General features: G+C 32.0%; 1 protein-coding gene across 1 annotated transcript; it reads left to right on the top strand.

Annotated features, from left to right (window-relative positions):
* Window positions 1-725: 725 nt before the first annotated feature.
* Window positions 726-8,664, top strand: LOC137924953 (zinc finger protein 547-like). The gene is made up of 8 exons (XM_068768370.1): window positions 726-790; window positions 899-1,106; window positions 1,455-2,120; window positions 2,398-2,744; window positions 4,832-4,988; window positions 5,414-5,551; window positions 7,255-7,416; window positions 8,591-8,664. The coding sequence occupies exons 2-8, from the start codon at window positions 921-923 to the stop codon at window positions 8,591-8,593; spliced, it is 1,659 nt and encodes a 552-aa protein (XP_068624471.1). The 5' UTR covers window positions 726-790; window positions 899-920; the 3' UTR covers window positions 8,594-8,664.
* Window positions 8,665-9,256: the final 592 nt, after the last annotated feature.

Below are 9,256 nucleotides of genomic sequence, written 5' to 3'. Positions count from 1 at the left end.
AAAATAAATGTGTAAATAAAGATAAAATAAATGAGAGATAAAATTAAAGAATAAAAATAAATAAAATGTACCTAGCCACCTTAGAGTAAGAAGATGATGTAAGAAAGGCGAGGAAAGAAAGAAGGTATAAAAGAGCAAAACGAAAAATATGGTGAAGAACAAAAGTAAAGAATGAAAGATATTGTGAAGCGTGAAAGAGAGTGATAAATAAAGAAAAGACTGCAAAAAAATAATTATTGAACAATAAAGTCCCTGATCCCAAAAAGTTTGGAGTACGAGAGGACCCCAATAGCGGGGCCATAAAAAAAATGACATGGAAACAGCAGTCGGTAAAAGAAACCTGTAACCTAATCCAATCAAGTCATATTATAATTCTATTGAATAAATGTTTTGTTAGGAGTGGGCTCGCTAACCAACCATGGCAATCGAATCGACGGTGATGATAATTTTTTAATAATATTTCAATAAAAACACAATTATGGTTCAAAATCAGGACATTGATAAACTGACAGATTTGTACCCCAAGAGATTTTCAATATTAATTTAATCTATTAAACTTAAGTATCGGATGAATAAGAAGCTGATAATAAATTTTATCGCTCAGACAATATAAATAAACGTTTGTTGTTCTAAATAAAGATAAGTCGATAGGTTTTATGCAAATAACTTACTATTCACGTAACATTTCATCTGTGGTATCTAAGTGAACCAAAATGGCTTCTTAACGTCAATATGCCAAATGATCGCTTCCTAATAATTATCGTTCGAACGCATCTATAGTGAAAACGAGGTAAATTCTAAAATATTTTGACTGCATTTGCTTTAGTCTACTTTAGTGTAGTTGTCTTTCGATATTTGATTTGTTTTAAAAATAACAAGAATGTTTTTGTTGCGACAGAAGGTGTATTTAATAAAAAAATATGGCAAAAAATATCGATTTAAATGAAGTTATTAAAAACATAGTAAATGGTACGTTTAATGAGAAATTGTGCCGGATATGTTTGCAGCCTCTTGATATCCTCAGTGAGAATATATTTACCACAGTGTGCAAGAATGATAAAGAATACTGTATTGCGGACGTTTTAAAGTTGATTTTTAATGTAAATGTAAGTACGTTGGTGATTATTAATGTGTTGCTTTTATAAGAATATTTTATATGTTTATATAAAATATTCTTATTGTTTATATATCTATAAAGGTGAAAGATATTTTACGTAAATGATACATTATTGCTTTTAGGTCTATTGATAAAATTATATTAGCTCAATTAATTATCGCTATAATCATCAACATTATACTTGTATAATTATTTATTTTAATTAATTCTAAAGTTTTATTTACAAAACTCTCTAGGCTGCAAGGATTATTTTCAATATGTTATTATTTAATTGTAAAAAAGATAATAAGCTTGCTTTTTTTGTTGTTATATAGACAGTTTTGGCTATTGCTTTCAGGTGAAACTAAATGAAGATTCTAGGATTTGTTCAGAATGCTTTATTGCAGCTTCGTCGGCATATCAATTTTATCTTTTAACGAGACGCAGTGAAGAAATTCTTGACTTCTATATTAATTGTATAGAAGAGCAAGTTGAACTTATTAATACTCCAGAGCACCTTTCATCAGAGTCCCTGTGTATAACATTGCCAAAGTTAAAACCAGATATTGAAATTTTTGATTTTGACTTATCTGGGATTTTGTCAGAAAACACTACTACAGACTATACTGAAATAGATAATGAAATTGTAAATTATGTAGATGAAGACTGTCAGAAAGTCTCAAAGAATGAAGACTGTCAGAAACTCTCAGAGAATGAAGACTGTCAGAAAGTCTCTGAGAATGAAGACGACGGAGATATAGTTATAATTGCAGATGAAAATGGAGAGCCATCATTTTATAAAGCAACAGAAGGTACTTTAGTTCCTGTAGATGAGAATCTTAGAAGTCAACTGAATAAAGTCCTCAAAAGGTCTCTACCAAATTCTAATCGGATGAAAGGAAAGAGAAAGAGAAATCCAATGAACTACATAATGTGTAGCAGATGTCCTGTGAGATATAAATTTGTTGGCAAGTTAAAAGAGCATATGAAGTCTGAGCATGACATTGATTTGTTTATATGCACGGTTAGTAATTAATTGGATATGGTACTAGAACTGTCCATTGATATTTTAGTCTTGGTTATGTTTATTACTCAATCACAGTTTGGTCTTAACATCCATTGGTTGCATTAGCAATATGCCCCTCCCACTGTTACTTCCTGATTAGTGAAATAGATAAAACCACCAGAAACATTTATAAAAGAATGTTAAGTTTCGAATTTAAATTTAATATTTTTTTATATTCATTTATTATTCTTCGAAATTGTGTTTTTAATGTTCCATAGCTTACTTTACTTTTTAGGTATGCAAAACAGTAATTGAGAATGAAGATGAATTTAATAGACATTTAAAAACTCATTCAAACATATACCGGTGTGCAAAATGTAATGTGGCATTTAAACACAGAGACAGTATAATTGCACATCTAAAATGGCACGTAGAAATGGACAATTTGAAGGATACAGGGAAGGCCCGCATTTGTGAAGTGTGTGGTTTAGTACTAATGGATGAAGAGCAGTTGAGGGAGCATTATGACAAGAAACATGCAAAGAAATATACATGTTACTATTGTGGGCGTATGTATAAAGGAGAAATAAGTTTTGAGACACATATAAAGAAACATGAGAATGTCATTAAGGGTGAAGCAAAGTGAGTAATTTTTTTAAATATTTGAAAATTACTACTTATCTACTGACTTATTCAATTAATTGAGATTCAACGAGGTTCAGATATTGTCAATATTTTACTGAATAATTTTGTTTACTATGTTTTCACCTAAATAGAATTTTTTGTTAACACATGAACAATGTTGTCTTTGCTAGAGGTCATAGGTTTGTAACTTTATATCAACTGTTTGGGGTACTGTGGTGCAAAGGATTATGGGAAATAAAGTTATAATGCATCATTTCACAAAATATTTTTTCCAATATTCACATTTTAGATGAGTAAATAATAAAATTTTTTCTAGAAAATAGTGATAATTAATAACACCATTTATCTTGGACCAGCTACTGCCCCAATGCAAAGCTCTGGCAGCCACTGGTGACCGGTAACCCTTGTAAACTATATTATAGGCCATAAGCAAACTTATTTTTACTGTCAAATAAAATTGATAATTAGTCTTTATTGCTATTGTTGTTTTAAAGACTCAATTTTTTTGTATTAGGTATAAAAGTGGAATAAACAAGGCATATATTTATTAAATAACCCACCTGTTTAATCATGTCATTTTAAAGAAAATTGTTTTTACAGAAGTCTAGAGAAATAAAAAAAATTGGCAAAAAGCTATATGTAAATAGATATTCCTTGACCTTTTTCGGCAAACATATGTCTGTGTTTTGTCATAATTTTATCATCTATGTTCGCAGCAAAAGTAATTAACATTCTATTCTACTAAATTAATTTTGATATATGAGATATAAGACAAGAAAATTAAGAATTGTCTTGTTTAATAAAGATGGCAGTGGTTTAATACTCTTACATAAATTCACCAATTTTTGAATTATTAAAATTCACTTCAATGCACTATCAATTTATTTATTTAAAATCTTTAGTTAAATATTTCTCATAGATATTTTTTATAATAGCCAACACCTAAAACAATTATAATATTAAGCATTAAACTCTTAAACCTTTAACAAACATGTCTTCCTTTGAATTGGCTATGTATTGTGTCCAGTGCCATTGGAAGCCCTGCGCTGGGTATAGAGTTTAAGCTAAATCAAAACAAGTTTATTCTTGGCCTTTCTTCTTTATTTTTCCCACTATTGTTAATATTTCATAACCCCTATATATTTCTTAGGCATTCTCTTCTTTGATGACCAATTGAGCCTACTCATGCTTCATAATTAAGTATCTTACTACTTATAAAGATGTTTTACTAATTTTAAAGATTAAAATCACATTCCCCCAATTTCAGCTTTATTTAGTATGTCTATTTATAAATTTTGTAGAGAATATATTAGTTTTATATTATAATATATGTTTTTCCCTTTGACTTAGCTGGAGAGATATGGTCTCTCCGTAATGACATAATTAACAAATTCTCAGGATTTTTTGCTTAAAAACCCTAGTTGTTTTTACATAAGACATGCAAGTAATTTCTATAACATTATATTCTATGAGTTATTTAATTTAGCCTTTTTATTTCTTTCTTCTAACAAAAATAATATAACTTACTAGTTTTGGGTAGTATCACTTTTGATCTACCTTCATGATGATTAACACATACCAATATCAAAGAGATATGGATGACCTCTTCGTGGGTGAAGGACACTAAAAAAATTTGTCACATCATCAGCCCACCGTTTCTAAGGGTTCATGGTCTCACCCCTTGTATACATTTTAAAGTCTATGTACTATCAAGGAGATAAGCAACATGACCATGCCCATTGCATGTTCTAAAGCATCATTGTTTGGCAGCATTGTTAGGCTTTTAATTATTTCACTTCTAACTTTATGAATTTTTCTTATGATTTAAAATACGTCTCTCCATTTCATGTTGACGGCAAGTTATACGTGTCTTCACTTTTGCTTTGATTTAAAGTTGTCTATCTAACTCTTCTATGTCGATCCAGGGATTTTTAAATAAGGAAGTACTTTCTGTGATAAATAACTTTAGATAAATATGCATGTGACAGATGATTATTTTGTGTGAGCCTCTCCAATTCATGATTAGTATGGCATAAGAAGTAGATTTATCTGTGATAACTATAAGGAAAATCATTTATTACTAGGGAGCAGCGCAAGGTTGAGGAAGAAGTTGAAGAAATTAAAAGAGTTGAAAAGAGAAGTAAGTTTAGTTGCGGGACTTGTAATCGTGAATTTGTCGACGATCGCTCTCTTATGTGGCATCAGCGATTGCATTCAAATGAGAGGCCCTATATCTGTAATGTAAGTTGTACCTCTTCATTTTATATTAAAAAAAAAATAATCTTTGGATAGCTAATGTTTACATGAATGTACGAGTTTTGTGATGGTGTCGGTGGTGTAACCAGAAATGTAAGTTTATATGTATTCACACTTCTGGTTACACTTTTAGTCCGTCTGCGAATAGGTCGAGCTCTACACGTTTGGCATGTGAAATCCGCCCGAGGCCCGATCCTTGGAGCACGTCCGCTTGGACTGGGTGTGATCAAAAAGTTCCATCGCGCAGAAAGTCTCATATTATGCTTACGAGACAGTCTAGAAGACTGGAGTATAGCTTGAATACGAATGCTTCATGTCAGATTGGTGAACGGTTTAACCACGTTGAGGAAGATGGCTCCCGTGTTGGATTCCTTCATGTTGTTGTTGTATGGTATGGTGCGTGCCGGCAGGTGTGCGGGCGTGGCTTCGTGTCCGTAAACCGGCGCAACCAGCACGCCGTGTGCGCGCACACCGCCCCCGCGCGCCGCTGCCCGCTGTGCCCCGCTCTCTTCCATCTGCGCTCTATGGTCAACACGCACGTCAAGAAGGTGAGTCTCGATCATATGCATAATTAACTATAATCTTTGTTATAAAACCTATGATTTATCTTTATATATGCATTTAAACCTTTATAAGATACAGAGGCAGTGAAACATCTAATACCTTGTGTAATCTTTAATTTTTAAAGAAATATTCAATGCTTTTATTCATAAATTTATTGAAACCTCTAATCTCTAACTTCGTAAATTGACATGTTATAAGTTATATCTGATTTACAGTTTCCATGTCATGTACGACACTCAAAACATATGTAAAAAACTCAAACTTTTGACTCGTCGCTTATTTTATCGTTACAAGTAGTTACCACCGGCTCGGAAAGCTTATCTGCTGCGAAGAGACGACCAGAAACTCAACAGTTGCTCTTTTTAATTGAAATTTAACAATTTTTATCTAATATATTTAAGTTGTATCAACCATACAAATGAGTCTACAAATTCCACACGTTTCCATTTAAAATTTATTTATTAAAATGCTTTTAATTAATATTTAAAACTAGGAAAAGAAAGGTATAAGGTATTTTGTAGAACTTTACTGTTTTTTGTAAGTTAAGTGAATTTGTTTGTAAAATGTAAAATCTTTATTTATTCTTCCAAATCATTTTCATCTCTTTCAAAGTAATCCCCGTCCAATAAAATGCACTTTTGCGAATGCTTTTTCAGTCGTCAGAACAGTCGAAATAATCTTTTCCCGGTAGAGCCTTCAAAACCTTCAATACGGTTTCTATTTTCTCAATCTTGTCAAAACGGCGTCCCCGCATTGGCGTTTTGAGATTACTGATTAGCCAGATGGAGCCAAACCAGGCATATACGCTGGTTGCGGATCATTCGAGCGCCTTTTTTCCACAAAACTGTGCGATTTAAGCAGCAATCGAGACTTGATTGTGAAAATTGAAATATTTGTCAAAAATATTTGTAACTCTGAGATAATTTGCTATATAAACCTTCTGAAAAACAGACGCTTGACTAATTAATAGGCAGTCCTACTAACCTACGAAAAAAATATTTGCCTTCCTTATATCCAGGAGTTTCAAATAACAGTTTCACTTTACTGTTATGACCATAGATATGTCTATACTTAGGTTCATGAAGAATTTATTAATTTTTTAAAGACTTCGTCACTTCATATATTAACTTCGGTTTGATCTGCCAACACGAGATGGACACGTTTTCAAAAAACGTGCCCCAAGTACCAAACCTAGACTCGAGCTGTAGCTATTACCAGATGATTGCGAGAGAACTTTTTAAAACTAGAATTACCACCATGTACTACATTATTGTCATCACATAACCAATAGTCACAAGATGTTAAATTAGGGCCCGTTCATAAAACACATCACCTGTAAGTCTTCTTTTCGAAACCCCTCTCCGTAGGTGGCGGTGTTTAGTTTCCCACTACGTGGGACCGACGACATTATAAAAGGAAGTCGCTGGATACGGTAGATACGAAAGACCGGTCAATGTTGCGATATTTGAGGGAAGTGTATGCGGAGGGCATCTATCGACTGACTTGAAAGTATGAAATTCCTCTCCCTCTGTAAATAAATAAATTATATCTATGGATAAAAATATATATTTATAGATTCTTAGGCACCGCTCTCCCGTGACAACTGTTGTCACATTAAAGAAAATCGACTCCCCCTTGAAAGCAAAAGCATTTTATGAACACCCCCCCTCCCCCCATGTACTTACAGGTGCATTTAAAGGAGCACAAGCGACGAAATCGCACGAGCAAATATCAGAATGTTTTCTGGCGAACGGAGCCCGTACCCATACAGGAGCTCAGCGTCTCCATTCAGAACCAGATACTGAAGCTGCAGGCAGCGCAGAAGGAGCCAGTCAAAGAAATCGAGTGGGTACGTTGTTATTAAACATTTAGTAATTATAAAAATTATATGATTTTCTAAAGATATTCTTGCAAGTTGTAGAACGAGCCGGCATTAGTGGCAAGAGAAACAGTTTAGCCACTAGCCGTTGTGTGACGCGTACTGTAATATAACTTAAAGGTTTGAAGTCTATAAGTGACAAAGAGCTTCTTATAAACATAAATAATAAGAGTGGCTAAGCATCATTTTACAAAATTTGAAATATTTAGTGAGCTGCAATTAAACGCCTATTATAATTTTTTTAACAGAAATTATTTAAAAAAAAAACGATACATAATTGTATTATATAATTTAGGGGGACCGGAAAGTAATGTTATTTCTGCCCTTGTCGATATTTCGTTGTCATTTGGTAGCTCATTACGTACTTGAAAGCCATATACTGGATGGCAAAAGGTTGTTGACAACGAAGGTGAATATATTGTTGATTAGAAATAAAAACTTGTTAAAAATGTAGTCGTGTGAATTTAACTTAGAAATCGAATTTTTATATATACATATATATACAGATGTGTGTGTGCGTGTTAGAATATAATACTTAGTGTTAAACATTGGTTTTTAGTAACGCATTCTATTCAATATTTCTTAAATACAATAACACAAAAATGAATAACAAACTGGTACATTTATTGAGAGCGTAATCTTTCAACGAGGCGCAGTTAGGTTGACCCTACACAAGGCATGCGTGAGGCTATTTATAGAGATGCGATAATTAAATATATATTTATAACATTTTGTATTAAACACACTTCCTGAAATTTTAAAACTATAAAAGTTATCAAACCTTATAGTATATCATTTTTTCAAATTAAGAGCATGGATTGAAAAATATTTCTGGTAATTTGAAGCCTTCAAATGGTTTACCAATAACTTGAAATATTTTCTTATTGTTATTAATAGAGTATAATAAAAAATAAAGGCTGTTTATCAAGATGTTTAATAAATCAAATCTTGTTTTCTAATATAAGCCTAATATAATCTGTTTTCTTTTATAAGGATAATAATATCTCTATTATAGGTTTGTTTACACATATTGTTATATGTTTAAAAAGCTTTATTAACCCTAAGACGACATAAACTGCAATATATTTTCACTAATTATGAATGTCTCAATATTGTATTCTAAAAATATTTATTTTATTTGCAGTGAAAGCAGATACATGGATGAAACAAAGCAATTTGGAAACATGAAAGCATATTAATTATTTAATTATTACTAATAAATTATATGAATAATGTATGGTTTTATTTCATAACCATTATTATTTTAGCCATAGGTCTTCCATTGTTGAAACTAGGTGCCCCCTTTATATCTTTAAACTCATCTCGCCTGTCCACCCATAGATGGGTGTTTTACTCTGCGGTTTATTTTCATTCATTCCCTCATTCCTCAAATATCACAGATCCGGATTATATGATTATATCAAATTTCTTAACCTTAATTTATATTTATTTTGTGCTATTTTACATTTTAATCTAATATGCTAATTTATTACGAATTATCAGTTTCCAGTTCCTATTTTATTTACCTAACACTATTTTGGGTTTTTATTATTTCTTCTTAGTTTTTTTTTAAATCATATTTTCATTTTCCTTTTCTCTACCTCCTGTTTATTTGGTAGCTTACCCGACCTGTATAAGTTTTACTTCTTTTTATTGCGTCTTCCACTTCCTGCAGCGTTTGAGGAATGATCCATATACTTAAAGCCATGCTTACTGCAGAAATAGCTCTATAGTGAGGTATGAATCGACCGTGTCCTATATATATACCCTCAAAGTGCAATAGTCTTTAGAGGTAAAGATACTGGTTCCG

Source organism: Battus philenor, unplaced genomic scaffold (genome assembly GCF_028537555.1).
Source record: "Battus philenor isolate CCGP_79_NKW_IND1 unplaced genomic scaffold, ilBatPhil1.0.hap1 SCAF_25, whole genome shotgun sequence".
Classification (NCBI taxonomy): domain Eukaryota; kingdom Metazoa; phylum Arthropoda; class Insecta; order Lepidoptera; family Papilionidae; genus Battus; species Battus philenor.
The sequence above is the reverse complement of the archived record's forward strand: the minus strand, read 5'-3'. Positions and strand labels throughout refer to the sequence as shown.

Coding starts and splice junctions, on each gene's coding strand:
- LOC137924953 (XM_068768370.1), top strand. CDS start 921: ATGGCAAAAAATATCGATTTAAATGAAGTTATTAAAAACATAGTAAAT. Junction 2,121..2,397: donor TTGATTTGTTTATATGCACG/GTTAGTAATTAA, acceptor TTTACTTTTTAG/GTATGCAAAACAGTAATTGA. Junction 2,745..4,831: donor GTCATTAAGGGTGAAGCAAA/GTGAGTAATTTT, acceptor ATTTATTACTAG/GGAGCAGCGCAAGGTTGAGG.